This window comes from Oryzias latipes, chromosome 4 (assembly GCF_002234675.1).
Source record: "Oryzias latipes chromosome 4, ASM223467v1".
Classification (NCBI taxonomy): Eukaryota; Metazoa; Chordata; class Actinopteri; order Beloniformes; family Adrianichthyidae; genus Oryzias; species Oryzias latipes.
In genome coordinates this window covers 1,783,789-1,801,204 of record NC_019862.2, presented here as the reverse complement: position 1 = coordinate 1,801,204, position 17,416 = coordinate 1,783,789, and the positions used below count along the sequence as shown (strand labels likewise).

Below are 17,416 nucleotides of genomic sequence, written 5' to 3'. Positions count from 1 at the left end.
TATTTATTTCATTTTAAACGCATGGTAGTCATTAACTTCAAGAAACAAGACTGGTGTGAAAGGTTCCATTGTTTAAGAAAGGTTTAAGCAAAGCTTTTGATTTGGGACGTTTAAATGACATGAGACTTTTGTTAGAAAGAGAGTCTTAATCCAGCGATGGGAACACTAAGCCTGTTAGGAAACGTATGTTTGGAAGTCTTCGGTTCACACCGAACGTGATTCCCGCATCAATGGCGTCCAGTTTCAATGTCAAGTCTCTTTATCTGAAGTCCTGCGGCGCTTTGCGGCAGAACCAGAGTTCAAATATTTCAACTTTGGGGAAGAAGACGACGGTACTCAGGATCTCAGCTTTGGCCTGTGTTGTGTTGAGGATGTGATCAATGGATGGAAACCAAAACCAACATGGAGGAGAATCTGATCGTTCTCCTCCTGAACCTTTAGTAAGTGATCATGCCAAACGACAAAGTTTCTATTTTCAAAAACAGGCAGACGACACAGAAGCCTGAACCGTCCAAAACAAAATGATATAAACATTCAATGTGACTGAAAGCTCTACCTAGTGACTTCTTTCTCTGACTGCTCTTTAACTTTCTACAAGTCCGCTTCAATTCTCTGCCTGAACGAAAAGCACATCATAGTTGGAGTGCCGGTACCTCCAAGATGCTCTGCAGTTCCTCCACGTAAATCCTCTCGGTTTCAATTAACTCCGTCATGATGTGTCTAAGAAGGAACAACAAAAATGCCTCAATACTTGAGTCAAAAGCACAACCACATCTAAATGAAGGTGTCAGTAAGAACAAGTATGGCTATAACTTGGATCATTTGACAGCATGAATGTTCATTTATTCATATTCACGTTTCAGTTTATTTAGATCTTTGAAAAAAGTTGAACCAAAGTCTGACTGACTTTGATCATCAATTTCTTCAGCATGCTGTGCTTAGCTTTATGTCAAATACCTGCCTTGTTATTTTTACATTTGTGAACTACAATTTGAAAAGGAAAACCTCAGCTTGTTATAAATAATCCAAAAAGAAACAACAGGGGGTCTGATTTGAAATAATCTACAGGTCTCTGAGTCGCTGTGGTGCTTTCAAGGCCATGGTCAGTTGGGTGCAGCATCAATGCCGTCTCCCCATTTGGACCCACGATGGCCGGGATCGGCACATTGACGTCCAGGTCAGCGCTGGCCCCCGGCCCCGTCGAGTGCCCGCACTGCTACCGAACGATTTCTCACAATCGGACGGTGGCAGTGGGACGGCAGCACAAGGGTTGCAGGAGGGTGACAGTCTGAAATCGGTTGATCATCAGACGATTATGGGGACCTTGGAGACCCTCCAAGTGCTGCTGCCTTCCTGCCACTCGCCTGTCCTGGACTGCCACTCCACCACCTCCAAATGTGCCCAGACGGCCACTGACCAATGTCCAAAAATTGTCTGGTCCTTGTTTAACCTCTGCGGCCACCGTGTGGTGTGTAAAAATACAACTGCCCCCTCCTGATTAGAAATGCCTTTGCATGGCCACTCACTCAATTTGCTGAAAAACTTGCATTTAAGTTGCAGGAGTTATTTTGGGATATGTGACCGCAGTCTAAGACACAAGATTAGGAACTCCAACATCTACTCAAACAAAGAACCCGATGCTGTGAAAGGCAGGCTACAGGATTGATCCTGGCATTAGACTTTTCTTCCCAGAAAGTCTGCTGTATGATCGTTCTTTCCTTTGGTACATTGAGGTTTTCAGCCAAAGCCCAGGTCAAGCCTTCAGGGAAAACATTTTAACCATAGCAAACTAAAGTAATACAATCTTTTATTGTACCTCTGCTGCATTAGTTTCTCTCAGATGAACTCCTTAAACATTAGATTTATTGTGGGATTCAGGGAAAAAAAAGTAAAATTCAGTCTACAGAACAATGCATGGCATGCTTTAGCAGCAAGTACAGCATCTTAAATGTCTCTTTTTAAACTGCCGCTCCTCCTGCATGGTCTGCAGAGAGGCAGCCATGTGTCTGGTGTGTCTGTGCGGCGTGTTTGTGTGATGACCTGCGTCTGCTGGACAGACTCTCCTCAGATTCAGCGGGAGCAACAACATGTGCGGAGCCTCCCTGGCTTTCCTCGTGCATCACCTCGATCTGTAGCAGAAACATTGACAGTCTGATGTTCCGGTTTGATGTTTCATGTGCTTCACTTTTCCTTCTGACATGCAAACAAACCTTTAGAAGCACAAAACCTTGGCACAAAGATGTGAACCATGTCATAAGACCAACAGGTGTCACCGCAGGAGTTGAAGTTTAAAGGAGGACAAACTCCAGGTCAGACATCTAGTTGCTTGAGTGATTGCTGACTTTTTATTATTTTAGAAGGAACAGCCTCCTGTTTGAATGTATTTTTGACAGTACGCTGCCAGTTCCCACAGCTCTGTGTTGACTTGTTTCTGTTTTGTTTTTCTCTTATTAATAACTTTTTTGTGTTACACGTCACGTGACTGCAGCGGCGTTAGCATTAGCATTAGCAACAACAAAATGCCACAGAAGAAGCAACCAGAGATCCCAGGAGAGGCTGAGAAGACTGGATCCTTCAGGATTTGCAGGTTGAAGACTTTTCCTGATGGCGTTGTTGCATCTGCCCTCTTCTGCAGAGTGAGCTGCTGGGGGGTGGGGGGTGGGGGTGGACGCACTGACAGGAACCAGAACAGGAAAACAAACTGGTGTGAGATGTGGCTCTGTTCTGGGATGTCCCCTAAAGTCTGTGACTGTGGTGGATGAGAGGAGGAGGATGCAGCAGAAACTGGAATCCATCAGGGACAATCCTCTTCATCATCATCATCATCATGGGACCATGGATGCTCTGAGCAGTTCCTTCAGTCAGAGACTGAAACCCCCTCGCTGCAGGAAAGGGGCGCTTTTGCCACTTTATCCTCCTGTCAGCTATTTGACTTTACACTGGACGATAATGTTTGTTGATCATTTTTTAGCTGTTATTTAATCTATTTACAGTTTTTCGTAGAGCTATGGTAGCAAGGTAATTTCCCCTTTGTGGGATCAATACCGTTTGATTCTGTTCTATTCTAGAGAGTCTCTGCACCGAACGTCCCTTTAGTGACTTCAGCACTGGACAGCCTTTCATTGGTGGCGGCACATTTGACCTTTTTTCTCTCCAGGGACGCTCACTGTACCTTGATGCCTGCCTTGGTCTTGCGAGTGTTTTTCTTCTTGTTGGGATCAACTTCTGCTGCCTGTCTACCACTGTGTGAGTTATCAGCTGCTCTGCGAGCAAAAGCTGAAACAGAAAAAGAAAACATGAAAAATGTAATGAAAAGGCTTTTATGTTTGAAAGTCGATGCAGAAGAGCTGACAAGCTTCACACCAAGAAGCTTCCACTCAGGTTTTCAGTCATTCTAGAACAAAGTTCTGCAGACAGATTGTGCAACACACAGGTAGAGTTACAGTGGTTCCATCATCAGAATAAATCAGCTGAAGACACAACAGGCCGCTCACATTGCGGACTCCCTGTAGCTCTCGGGGGGTTTCTGAGTGAAGGACGTTTGGGTGAGGAATCAGGCCTTGGAGCAACGGGCTGAATGGGCCTCGTCTGTTTGGCCGACAGTCTTTTAAGGCTAACATGCCGCTTCTCAAACATCTCCTGAACATCCTCCAGTCGCTTCAGCACCATCTGGACGCTGCCCTACGCACAAACACACAGCCTACAGTAATCCTTATCCTCGTGAACATTCAGTGTGGAGCCCCCCGCTGCAGGTTTCCTCTGCACCATACCTTCAGGTCCTCAGACAGAACCATCTCAAACTGGTTGTGGAGGTTCTTCAGTTCTGTTAGCTGGTTCTTCTCTGCTGATTCCAAAAAGTTTTCAATGTCTGTCAGTGCTGACTCTGCCCCTTCCTGTGATTGACACTTGTCCACAGCTTGAGAGGCCAGAAGATAGATGCCAGAGTCACACCACTGGTTGACCTGAAGATAAAAAGAAAAAACGCACATGGATCATGAGTGTGCAGCAGAACATTTTCCCACACGTCCTTCATAAAACCACCATGACATTATTAATATGATGGTCACAGTTGAAATTTACTTCTGTACATGTTACATCCCCATCCTCCTACGTAAAAAAGTTCAAATATTCTGAAGATATCAAAAGTGGAATAGGTGTACAAGAGGCCCCTGCTGATCTGATCCAGTCATGGTGTTCCATGGCTGCCTTCAGCAGAGGTTCATTCATTCCAAACCTACTTTGCACCTTACAGGGTCACGAGGTGAATACCCAGCTATTGTGCAGTTCTCCAGTGCATTACAGGTTCACACAAAGACTGACAACCACACACACCCATACCCACAGACGATTTAGAATCATCAATGAATCTATGAAGCGTGTCTTTGGACTGTGGGAGGAAGCCAGAATTCCTGGAGAAAACCCACAGCTCTATTCAGATCACATTTAGTGTTTGTTCATCATGTCTAAAAAATGTCCACATGCCATTTTAGAGCTAGTTGGGTTGAGGTGTCCGGATCCGATTTAAATTGGTTCTCCTCTTATCTGAGTGGTAGATCAGTCTCCATTGTATTTTCCAAGTTTACTTCCTCCTCTGCATCCCTCACTTCTGGTGTGCCACAAGGCTCAGTTTTGGGACATTTATCGTTCATTTTATATCTGCTGCCTTTGCAGCAGATTCTAACTTCTTTTAATGATATTTCCTATCATTTTATGCTGATGATGGTCAGCTTTATGTGTCTTTTAAACCCCAGGATGTTTTTAAAATATAGATTTTACGCAGGTGTCTGGATTAAGGTAATAGTTGGATGAATAATAACTTTCTCCAACTAAATGAAGCCAGAACTGAGGTCCTAGTCTGTGCTGCTGACAGTTGCCTCCCCCAGATTGTCCAGTGGCTCGGTCCACTTGCTTCCTTTATCAAGCCTTCTGTCAGGAACCTTGGGGTGACTCTAAACCCCGTTTTAACCCTTGACTCTCATGTTGGGTCACTTATTTATTGTAGTTTATATCATCTAAAAAACATTGTAAAATGGAGTCTAATTGTGTCACATTATGATATGAAGATGCTCATCCACGTTTTTATATCTTTTAGTTTCTGATCTTGTTTACTTCAACTCCATCTTCACTTTTAAGCAAAAAATCTTTAGAACGGCTCCAGGTTGTCTAGACACTGCAGCAAGGCTTTAAAACAGTCATCCAAGTTTTCACAGGTCGCCCCGTTATTAATGCAGCTGAACTGGCTCCCCATCCGTGTCCAAGTGCATTTTAAAATCTCTTAACAGCCAAGCACCGGTCTATAGAAAAGGCCTTGTGCAGAAGTACCCTCCCAGCAGGTCCCTGAGGTCATGTGACCAGGGTCTGGTTGTTAGAGAACCTGGTTAAAATGTAAAGGTGACAGTCTTTGCAGCAGTGGCTCCATCCCTCTGGAACTCCCTTCCTCTCAGCCTCAAATCTGCAGACTCTGTGTTTTCTTTTAAAAAGCACTTTGTGATTTTTATCTCGAAAGGTGCTTTACAAATAAAGTATTATTATTATAGTTTGTACACCAAAAAGCATTGTTAAATAAACCACAGTGTAGTGGAACCAGCAGCCCCTTCACTTAAAATATTTCATTTCCACCTCAAAAAATCTACCAAAGTTCTGACTGCTCACTTGTTACTTCTATAAGAACAAATCATGTTTGAGGGCAGAAGTCAGGAGAGGAACGCCACGACCTTGTATCGTTAGGGCAGACTTAATCCTGATGAGCTCAAATGTAGAATTTTATGTTTATGTCTGTGGTCTGTCAGTCGTCTGGCATTAGACTCTTACCTTGTCGATGCCTCTATGTATCTGCAAGGATTTGGACAAGACATCATGCTTTTTCTGGACTTCGTTGCTGAAGTCATCGCAGACCCGCCGCAACTCCACACATTTGGGGCGAATGGAGTCCACGGCGTAGTGGCTACTCTGGATGAGCTGGTCGCCATGCAGCGCCTGCAGCTGTGCCTTCTCCAGCGAGGGCTGTGGACAACAACAGCTGATCAGGACGACATCAGTTAGGTAAACAAATGAACTCAGTTGCTTTGAAATGTATGATGACCGCTCTCACATTTATGTTCATCAGTGTACTTGTGCTTATTGCCATTACTAACCTGCCTCTCTTTAGCTTTACAACAGATGTTCCAGTGTTTTTGTGGTTCTACATGGATCTCTAAGGTTCTTGAAGGTGACTGGTACTCTAAACTAATACTCCTGCTCGATTCTTTTCTTCTCTGTGATGACTTTGTGTTTGACACCCAAAGCATTTCCTTAAAACAACTAGATTTAAAAATCATCTGTTGATGATCACCAACAGACTGTTACAGCCAAGTAGGAGCGTCCATGCCACAAATGGATGCTATCCTACAGGAAATGTCTGCTCCAGGCTTTGATGCCCAGTGTTCTGCTTTTTTTAACTAGTCTGCTATTGTGGGTTCCTACTGATGGAACGCAGATGATCCAGGTAATCAGCAGCATATGTGGTATTGAGATCTCAGAAAAAGCAGGACAACGTACCACAAAGCCTGGAGTTTACACTCCTGCAGCCATGAGGGAGCTGACCTCAATTCAGATGCTACTAATGAATACCAAAAGGAGTGCCAAGACGATCTCAGACCATCTTTTCCCAGATTCAAAAGCTAAACAGAAGCAGGATAAAGAAGCAGCCATGATATGGAGCAGAGTTGAAATGTCAGTGTGTGCATGTGTGTGTTGACTGACCCGTGCTTTGTCCTCCAGTGCTTTCAGGTCCTTTAAAAGAAGCTCAACTCTGGCTGCACAGTCCGCTGTGTCTGCCAGTGTGTTTACAGAATTCATCAAACCATCCAGAGTCACTTTGACCTGGAAGAAAAGTTAAAGAAAAAGAAATGTTTGTCCAGATTTTTTCCAAAAAGTTTAGCTTGATTTGAACTTTTTTACTGTGTAAACATTACAAAGTCAAATGCTAAGAACAATCCTGCTGTGACTGTTGGTCAGCAGTACCGTTAGTTCCAGATCAAAATCTTTGCTGAGCATTCCATGCCCCAAAATAATACCTTCCTCTTCTTAATTTCTTAATATGTTAACTTACTGTAATAAACAGAACAGACGTGCAGTGTTTTACTCCCATTTCTGTTTCTTTCAAAAGCCTAACAAGATTCAGCGTGGCACCAGAGATTCTTCCTGATGAACTGTCTGGTTTGAAGCTACTTATCCTAAGTTTAATACGCCTTTGTATGAATGTAGAACTGCTGATTGTATTGTTTGGTGTATTATTCTTGCTTTGATTGCTTAAAATAAACCATTTCAAACGTCCAAAAAGCTGCGTCTACAGAGAAGTGTGTTGTTCCACAGGCAGCTCTACCTCTCTGAAGTCCTTCTCAAAGTGGCGCAGCTGCAGGCACTGCTCCAGCTTGAGGTGATGTTTACTCCAGAACTGCTCAAAGGCGTTGTCCGTCTCATCCAACTGGGCCATCAGCCTGTGAACGCACGGCAGCATCTTCAGCATTGCATGGTGTTTATGGTGCAGAGCGTGTCAGAGGCCCAACGTGCAGCACCTTTCCACGGTGGTTTGGTTCTCCGTCTCATCAGGGTTGAGTTCATGGTTCTCTGACTTGGCCGCTTGCTCCTTTATACATCCAGACAGGGTGGAGCCCTGCCGCAGAGCCAGCTTCAGTTCGTCCTGATGCCAATACACAGAACGTTTCATGTTTAGCATCACTTTTAATCTGTGTGCAACGACACATTTCTGCTCAAACGCATGGGACATTTTCAAAGATTGAATCGTTCTTCTTTTGGTGTTCATGTCTACTGAGAGCCAACATGTAGAATCAATTACCGGTACGAAGCCCACTGAGACGACTGTTTTTGTGAATTTGGGCTATACAAACAAAATTGAAATGATTATTGAATGTTTCCTTTTTCTATTGGAGTCTTTTTAAAGATTTTTGGGATAACTGTATTTCAAAAGAACTCATCCTTCTCCACTCTCCCTACAGAGTTAAACTTCCTCCACACTTGGTAAGTCTTACCAATGGAGTATTTCAAATTTGACCAGCAGTGTTTCACCAACTGGTGTGTCTGCTTTACTTTGAGGTGGTTGTGTCTGTCAGTGTGTGCAGCCAGCAGGTCTTTGGTGCTCTGGACATCTTGGGGGAGATCCGTCTCAGCCAGCTCATTTCCAAACCGTTGCAGCATCTGGGCAGTGGATTTCACCGTCATGGCAAAGTTTTCTATGGCCTACAAAAAAAAAAGATGACACGTGATTCAAACATTTCCAGACTCTGCCCAGCTGTTACAACCTAGGTTCAGAGAGATCAGTGTAATGCAGCTGTAAATATGAGCCCTATGAATTCTAGCAGTTAACTCAGACACAGCTTCCTCTGTAGCTGCGTCGATAACGCTCTTCTGTCGAGAACACACCGAGTCTTTTTGCACTGAACCATCCCTCGCCTTTGTACCGCCTTGTGGGAGTGGGAGTGGGAGTTCTCACTTACAGTTCTTCACTCTCATCTGGGATGCAGGATGGACCTGCATCTGCTCTTTTAATTTAGGATGACGCTGTGAAGAAGTGCCAGCAAGTCTTAGCATGCCTGCACAACCTTTTCACTGATTGTTTGAGAAAGTACGGGACCTGTGACATAACAAAAATACTTTCCTTTTTTTCTTTTGAGGGATGATTGCAGTATTCAGGACAAAGTTATTCTGTAATCTGCAATCTGAATGCAGGGCTGATGCACAACAACATTGTTTAAAGGTTTTGTGCCTCTACAATTTACATCCCTTAAGTTTTAGAGTCAAATCAGGGAGTTGGGTCCCACAACAGTTTCCTCTTCTTTCAGCCTCATGCATGTGCAGTCCACCTGATGCTGAGTCAGCTGCCAAACAGCTGCAGTGACGTGACAGAATAATCATTTGGAACAAAACCAATATATTTCCCTCAGAAGCTGTAAGTTTAGAATTATGAAATAATCCTGCATCTCTCCTAAAGATGTTCCAACAAGTTCATGTACAAGATTGTTTTGGACCATTTTCCCAGGAAGGGCCAAATGGAGGTGAGAGTACAGTCTGACTGTAAATCTGATGGAGTTCAGGATGTTGGCTTACAGTTCGATGATGCATCCACTGACTGTGGTTGTAATCCAGGCTTCCCCCAAGTTCCCGGGTCAGTTGGCTTTTGTCCACATAACCATGAAGGTCTGACAGTGAGTTCAGCATCACTATCTGAAAACACAGATAGTCTGTTGACTGCAGTCACAGTCAGTCAAGCTTTGATTACGTTTCAATTTCACTGCTGATACTGTTCCCTCCTAACTACTGTATGAAACCAGTGCCATCTGTTCACTGCAGCGACAACTGGGATTACATTGGGAACACAAACTCTGAGGGTTCAAGTTTCACTATAAAAGTCACTCCTGAAAATAAGATTTTCTGAAAGGTTGCCTTTCTAAGCATCTAGCTACATATTGCTTACATAATTCCATCTCAGTGTTTGCTTGATTCAGTTTGCGTCTCCTGTTTGTAACAATAGGGAATTAACTCATACCTTCATTTTGAAGTCATCCTTGTGCATCTTTATCCCAATATCTGTGACAGTTCTGTGGAAAAACCTGGACGGCCTGAGCACCAACACCAGCTGAAGATGTCCTGGGAAAGCCCCCTGAAAAAAGACATCTCCGATGATGTCAGCAGTTCACGGTGTGGCTTTGTGGAAGCTACCGAAATCAGCTTGAACAGGACTCACTACACAGGACAACGGATGTTCCACATGGTCTCAGAGAATCAGACACTAGTGAGTTTTGGAACAGCAACACACCGGATGATTATCTGCATGCACTGTGGCTCTGCATGTCAGCCTCATGGTTTTGGCAGGTGTGTGTAGATCTGTCAACCCGATATGACACTTTCACTTGGTGAAATGAGCACCATCAGTATAGAGGAAAGATTGAAACCCGTCATCTTTACTGCTCTTTGCATAGATGAAAAAAACTGTTTTAGTTAACTGGGTGAGTAAAAACAGCAGCAGTTATAATAAATACCAGAAACTACTTTTGGATCACATCAGCTAGTAAATGGTATTTGACATAATACTTATAAAGTGCTTTTCTACCTTCTCCAAAGGCCTAAAGCACTTTACAGTCACACAATCACACACTGGTGGCAGCTCCGCTGGGGGGGGGGGGGCTAAACATTTAAAAAATATATATATATATATATATTTATACGTATGTTTGTCAAATGTCAATGGGGAGGGGGGCACACAACTATCAATTGTGGAAATATACAAATAAATTACAAATAAAGGACCCCCCCCCCATATCAGGCTTTATTTGCTGTAGACGTGTAGGGATCATTGGGGAAAGTAACCACCAAATGTATTTGCACCCCCCCTTAGTACATTCACTACCTACACAAATACACTCACTGGGGTCCTGCGGGGGACACGTTTGGGCGGTCAGACTCCGCTGTTGAAGAATGGAGGAGTCTGCATCACCCATGTCCACCAATAATAACACACACACACATACACACACTGCGACAGAGGAATGGTCACGTTCTCTGTTTTACACCTCCCAGACTGGGTGGGCGGGCCGGCGGCCGCTGCTGGGGCATTGGTGGTGTCTCAGGGGTTCTTGCGCTCCTGACCATGCAGCTAGTTTTTCACATGGCAAGAGTCCACAACATCTGAACTGGTTAGACTGTGTCCCCAGAGGAGCAGGTAGGGCCCCTTTTCTGGGGCACCCCAATTTTTCCATCATTGCTCAAAGTAACCGGAGTCTGGTCCTCTGGCTCACCGTCCCCTGGCCCCAGACGGGGCCTCTGCTGGTTGATGGTGCCCGCCTTCATAGTTTGACAGTCGGTTTCTGCCACTTCCCCTGGTTTGTCATCAGTGGGGCTGGCGGGCAGGTGTGCAGTGTGGGCTGGGCATGGGTGGTCCCGGCCTGTTTCTGGAGGTGTGGGTGTGTGGGGGCTCAGGTTTAGGTCTGCTGAGTAAAAATGGCTCCACGTGAAAGCATGTTTTGCTGTCATGTGAGCGGTGTGACCACTAAATGAGCGCAGAGCGTTTAGCATTGTAGTATCAGAATGAGAAAGCGAGCTAAGCCAGCACAGGGACAGGTGATGGACATTCAGCAGTCTCTGAGGACTTACAGCAATCCTGGACAAACATCCCCTGACCGAGCTCCATTTGTCCTTCCGCCGGTCCATGATGATGATGAAGCCAATACTGGCAGCATCCAGGCTGGGGGCAGGAAAACAGGGGGCATTTGACAGCATTAGACAAATGTTTTCAACATTAAAAGATACACTATAGGTCAAGTTGACTGCTTTTTTTTTACCAACATCATCACTTGTTCTACCGTGAAGATGTAACTTTTCATCATCCATGTAATATAAATTTTGATGGAGGAGAGTGACATAAGAATAGGATTCAATTAAATCTGTGGGGGGGGGTGAGACAGCTCTTAAGAGGTTGATATTACAATTCCGGTGAACATTCATTATCTTCCTGAAGCATCCTGATGCTGCATAAAAGAGAAGTCTAGCATGACTTCCCATCAAAAGGTGTGGCCTTTTGAACTTTAGAAAACATAGGAGTGTGATCATGTCAGGATGACGGGACAGTGTTGGTGCATCATGTAGGGAACGTACCTGGGGATGCTGGTCAAGTAAGTTACAACATTGAGAAAATCCTCCTCTGGCACTTCACTGAAGCCAGAGTACTCAGGAAAAATGATGATGGGCGCTCCATCCTTCCCCCGTCCACCTGCAGAAAAACACAAAATCATTGAATATTTCCAGGCAGCGGCTTTTCCAAGGCTGTTGGTTATATTAACCATGTGCATGAATATTGTCTGCAATGCAGTAACAGCATTTTGAAAATCCATAAACCAAATACAATTCTAAAAATACATGCAAAATATTTGTCCAAAAGCATGAAAATGCAGAAGTTCTGGAGGAAATTTCAGAAATATCAATGGTTCGCTAAAAGTAGACTTCCCCTGTTTGAACACTAATGTGAAACGGTCTTTGCTAAAACTGTGACATGAGTCACCTTGTAATAAGTCATCTGGGTTACTTTGACCCAAGCGGTGATCAGGAAAGAGACTCTGCACACAAAGAAGAGAAGTTCTAAGGAGGCTGAAGCCTCCATACTTATTTAAAACCAGGCAGCCTGAAGCTGTTTGGAAGTCAGGATGGCAGCCGTCACCCACCGGAGGAAACTGCTGCTTTGCATCAACAGAAACACGTGTTTCAGTTAAAACACTATTCTGGCTTTGGCAAAGGTTGAAAGGATTCACGCACAGATCTGTCTTTGAAGAGGATAGAAGAGAAATATTTGTATGAACTTAGATGTGTACTAATAGTTCATCCAGAAGGTTGAAGAGCTGGGATAAATGCAGAGTTAGGATATCATGCAGAATCAGAAAGGTAAGAACGTTCCACAGAAATAAAAAGAAATGTTTGAGTTTTAGACTTTTTACACGAGTCAGTGCATGCCTCATTATCCGTTATCACACTTGTTACATGCATATCTGCACAGCAGTCTGGGCTAAATTCAACTGAGATAACTTAATGATCACAATGCAGGAACACAATGCATCTCTATGTGAACTATTGGGTTTAAGTGATCTGGCTGTTGTAGAAACTAGTCATTGACAAATTCAGCTGAGAAACGTGAAAAAGTCCCAGTTCAAGGATCGATTCCCCTGTAGGAGGAGAAGCTGAATCCCCAAACAACTTCAACAATGCTGCATAACCTTTAGTGCTTTATTTATTGAAATGTTGATGTAGGCCAGGTACTGTGGCCATATTTAGAGCTAATGGTTAAATGATTGCATTAGCTCTGATTAGTTAAACACTATATGGATCTTTTGGTGTTTAACATGTTCTTTTGGTACTGTTCTGATGATGGAGGACATATTGATGAAAATTAAGATTAAAAGGCCATTTCTGAGTATTTCTTTTATCAAATTGTTGTGAATCAGGAGTAGAAGAAAAAAAGTTATGTAAAATCTACAATCAGCAGGCCACCAGCTCCCAGCTCTGCTCTATTCTGATGCATCCATAGATCCATGAACGTCTTTGTTTTCCTGGTCTGAGCTGGAATCTGGATCAGAACTGGACAGATGGACAGATCTGATATTGATCACCAGTTTTGTTGCACTGTTAAGGTTAGTTTGGCTGTCATCACTTTGCTCCTTCTGCTCACCCATGGAGCAAAGTGGACTTTTACTGAGTTATTTTTTACCCAGAACTTTCTGGTAAACCGAGTCTGCAGGGCTTCATTTTACTAATCTATTAGGATTTTTATGTATTTTTGGTGTCTTCTGTTGTAATTGTTCTTATTTGGACGTTTTGCTTTAAAATAGTGACTCCAAAGAGACATGTTTTATAATAGTACAAATGTTGAGGAGTGAAGGTTATTTAACACCTGCAAAGGGGCAGGAAAGTTCCAACTTACCTGACAGCAAGGCAAACTGCAGATGAAGCTGCTCTATGATATCCACTGCTAGCAGGGGCCTGATGTCCTGCTGCATGATCTCATCTAGAGGAAGAGACACACAGCACATGCACAGATGAAGGAAACAAGCAGCATAGAGAGGATGATAGTCAGTCTGCTCAAGATTTTCAAAGCTTCAGTGCAAACAGCAGATGTGATTCCAAAATTATTTTGTACCTTTTTTTTTACAGTACTTAACATTAAATCCAGCGACTCCATAAACATGGTACAGTGCCAACTTATAACTCAGGTTAGTGGTTCCCAACCCATGGAACACTGCCCTCAAAGGTAAATAATGTTGCTAACCCCCCCCCCCAATGGAAATATCTGAGAGCTCACATAAAGCATCATTGAAATGATTGAACTGTAAATTTCCCAGCTCACACATGACAGCAGCTTCAGCCTGACAGCTACAAATCTGAATTCTGCTGCAAACACCAATCAGAATGCTTCTCCTTGCTTTCCATCTTCACGCTGCACTAGCTGTGCATCAGGGCGGCACAGGCTCTTCTATTCTTGGTTGAGACAGAAGCTTTAGAGTCCCACTCCAATCATGTTTTAGTCTATTTTCAAATTATGATGATGCCGTTTTCAGCAAAAATAAAAAAATAAAAACCTGTGTTGTTTTCTAGAACATAGTTTCTGCAGAGTGGCAGGAGTTTGTCAGAAATTCACCTCTGTGTTGTGGGCGGTACAGTTGGCAAGGAGTTTGCCTGCGCTCATTTCCCATAATCCCTTTGCTGACTCTCTCTCTTGCTAGCTTACAGCCCCCACAACCCCAACCAGTCATTCCAGGTGGAACGTCTGGTTGAGGAATGTTCTGTGGATTACACTGAGGATGGAGAAACCATCCAACAAAAACATGCAAAAAAAACACCCAAAAAACATTTTCATTGGAGAAGGTCTTTAAATTCTTGTGCTCCAATCCGACACACAAAACAAACACTTGATAATTATATCGGAAGCCAAAGTTTGGAGATACTCTGAATTTGTATCTGAAAACATGTCACCAAAATTACTGGATGGATATTTCCTGTTACATTTTTTCTGCATCTTTAGAGAGTTAGTTCATCTAGAAAACAGCTTTCTACTATTGCACTTTAGGAGTTAACAATTTGTAAAAACTGGAACCAAAGATTCTCAACCAAAGTTGGTGGAGGCACAGATATGTGCACAGCCCAACACACATCCATTCAAGCATATTGTTTCATGTCTGCACTGGTTTACCCAACTGCCTGAAGCTGAAAGTGCAGCATATGTGGCACAGAACACTCTCTGTGGTTGAGAAGAAAGACGCGCATTGAGCCTGCCCGCACTTTATCTGAAACAGAACGGGGTAGGTTCTGAGCTGATGGGGGAGGAGACGGTCATGAGGAGATGAAGAACACAGCAGCTGATTGTGGCTTTTAAAGATCAATGTACCTCTGTTCTGGTTCCAGTCTGCTGACATCCCAAGTCCATTCAGAACACACTCAATCACAGCCAGATCATTTTGGAAAGCTTCCCTTTTGCTGATACATTTACACTCTGCTCTGTCCTTTAACCGCAGAAACATCTTACAGACAAGGCTTAATTACAAAAATATTGGCTGTAAGTTTGTATTGGGTGTTTCCAAACCATGGTGACGGTTGTTGCGGATGAAAAGCTGCTGGTTGATTTTTGGTCCCGTGGCCCTGTTCTTGGAGATCATTTGAAAAGTTTTTTTAAACGCTTGACATGGCGACGATGAACAAAAACCTGTCATGGATCGGCCCCTAGTGATGTTTTTTAGCTTCTGTTTCGTGCAGGTCAAGCCTCCCCTGAATCAGTCACAGCTGCCTGCAATGATCTAATCTAGCTTCATTCTGTGTTTGGTGTTGGAGCGTCTTCTCTGCCGTCTCTCATGGTTGGCCTTTTGATGAAATCTTTGAAACTTTCTGGATGTGTTTGAGTCTTCCTGCTCCTGGGTTTATCCTCCCTGACTAACTGTAACCAAACTTGGCAAATATGGCATAAAATTCTTTCAAGTTTATCCATCCTCTCCAAGTCTTCTTTCAAACCTGTCTTTCTCCTTCATTTGTGTCCTTCAAAAGCAAAAGAGAAGCTGGACCTCTGTGTAATAACTGTTGGAAGTTGGACATTTAAGGGAAGCCAGTTCTGGCAGCATTTTTGATTTCTTATTTGTAATAAGGGGATGTGTAGTGGTAATTAATATTGCAGGCAAGAGATTTTTCTAATAGTTTGCTGATTCCTTGAGATGTGATACTAACCCTTACTAACAGTGGATGAACACTTTAAAGAAAAGCATGTCAGAAATGTTCAAATTTCTAACTGAAAACATTTTAAAAGGAAAGTGCCAAAGGAAACATAGTGGCAACACTTTGGGCCTTAGAGGCAGCTCAGGTCTTTGCCGTGCATCACTGTTTGGGACTTCTTCATCACAACTGTCACACATTATTGGGACCAAAATCCCAGAATCTTCTTACATCTGAACAAGTTTGTTACTGGGGTCATTTGAACTTCCTGTTCATCATCCTAACATCAAGTATCCTCTCTGTTTGAAATGAAGTGAGCCTGTTTTGCAGAACAACAGTTTCAAACATTTTGAAAAACATTCTGGGACAGAAACAAAGACCCAGACGGGGAATTACATAAAGAAGCAGAAGAGAAAACAGTTTTATCTGGGTTATCTCCACAAAAGCTACTGTCAAACTGATGCCATTTTATTATTTAACACAGATTTTGTTGAACCGCTCCACTCTCATCCTCAATGTAGAAATCAGAGTTGTTTTGCCATCAGTAGGTCTACCAAGTCATGGTACTAAATCCTAACCCATTATTTCTAAAGAAACATTTTACTTTGAGAAATAGAACAGGTTCTGTATATTTTTTTGGATTTGATGACACTCTGATAGACCCTCCATGTCACAGTTCTCAGAGTTTGTGTGAGTGTTACCTATAACATGTTTGACACTCTTCATGTTTACGCCGTCCAGCAGCACAAATCCCCCTAGAAGACCAATAATCCCATCAGACTGTTCACCGGATCAAGACAAAATCCAAAAGTCCAATTGGGTCTTTTTCACCAAGGTGTTGATGTGTCCTGATGCATTCTGGCATCCTCTTGTTCAAATTCATTTCCCTCTCTTTGCTTTCTTTGGTAAAGCTGAAAAATCTAGTCAAAAGCACTCAAGCTAACGTCAGTCTGCTTTCCAGTTGTTTCATGCGTCTGCGGTCAGTTTTTGCAGCTCCAGCTGCAAAACAACTTTGCTGTGAGCAGCGAACAGCCTATCAACAGCCAGAGGATGGCAGGAGTGGGAGTTCATGGAAAAGAAGGAGGGGAAGGGAGGGCAGTGAGCGCTGGAAAAAAGGAGACAATCCGCTGTGTTTGCAGTCATAAGTGTTTTGTTGGTGTGTGTGAGTTTTATGGTTTCTGACTCACGTCACGTTCCCCAGAACCAGACAGTAAACTTCATGACTCACATTCCTTTGAACTGTGTTTCTGTTTCAAGATTTCATCCATTATAATGAAATTATAATGGAAACACTTTTAAACCCTTGTGCTATCCAAGACATGGGTTAAATATCTAACCCTTCCACTCCACCATCACCACCCATGGGGGACCCTATAAAAGCCACCCAGACCTAAGTTACAAGGACTGTTGCAAAAAAGGGGCACAGCAGAACGGATATCGCAAGCCCCAGTCCAGCCTGAAGGCCCGCACACACCGGGACGAATTTCGCGCGCGATTTTGGCCGACGTTTAACGCCTCATGACTAAACAAAGGGCACCAATGAGAGTGTGCACACCAACGCGAAAAAACGCCACGCGTCAAAGTGTCAAAAAAAAAACGCCTCGGGTTCGTTTTTTTTTTTTGACGCGTCGCGTCGAAATCTATTCCACCAATGAGAATGGCACTTTTGCACACGTGTCTG

At 43.4% G+C, this 17,416-nt stretch overlaps 1 protein-coding gene across 6 annotated transcripts in view; it reads right to left on the bottom strand.

Moving 5' to 3' along the window:
* Positions 1-17,416, bottom strand: part of LOC101158007 (guanine nucleotide exchange factor DBS) — a 60,106-nt gene that overhangs the window by 28,642 nt on the left and 14,048 nt on the right. For 5 of the 6 annotated variants that reach the window (XM_011494523.3, XM_020702845.2, XM_011494543.3 and 2 more), the window contains exons 2-16: positions 13,463-13,546; positions 11,650-11,764; positions 11,149-11,239; positions 9,545-9,658; positions 9,106-9,222; positions 8,089-8,238; positions 7,557-7,681; positions 7,364-7,478; positions 6,742-6,861; positions 5,812-6,003; positions 3,771-3,962; positions 3,495-3,681; positions 3,173-3,276; positions 2,041-2,129; positions 654-720 (exon numbers count right to left, since the gene is read on the bottom strand). In XM_011494523.3, the coding sequence (XP_011492825.1) occupies positions 654-720; positions 2,041-2,129; positions 3,173-3,276; positions 3,495-3,681; positions 3,771-3,962; positions 5,812-6,003; positions 6,742-6,861; positions 7,364-7,478; positions 7,557-7,681; positions 8,089-8,238; positions 9,106-9,222; positions 9,545-9,658; positions 11,149-11,239; positions 11,650-11,764; positions 13,463-13,546 (1,862 nt within the window). Of the gene's footprint in view, positions 1-653; positions 721-2,040; positions 2,130-3,172; positions 3,277-3,494; positions 3,682-3,770; positions 3,963-5,811; positions 6,004-6,741; positions 6,862-7,363; positions 7,479-7,556; positions 7,682-8,088; positions 8,239-9,105; positions 9,223-9,544; positions 9,659-11,148; positions 11,240-11,649; positions 11,765-13,462; positions 13,547-16,436; positions 16,717-17,416 lie in introns of those variants that run through there. The other variant, XM_011494527.3, reaches the window with a different exon arrangement.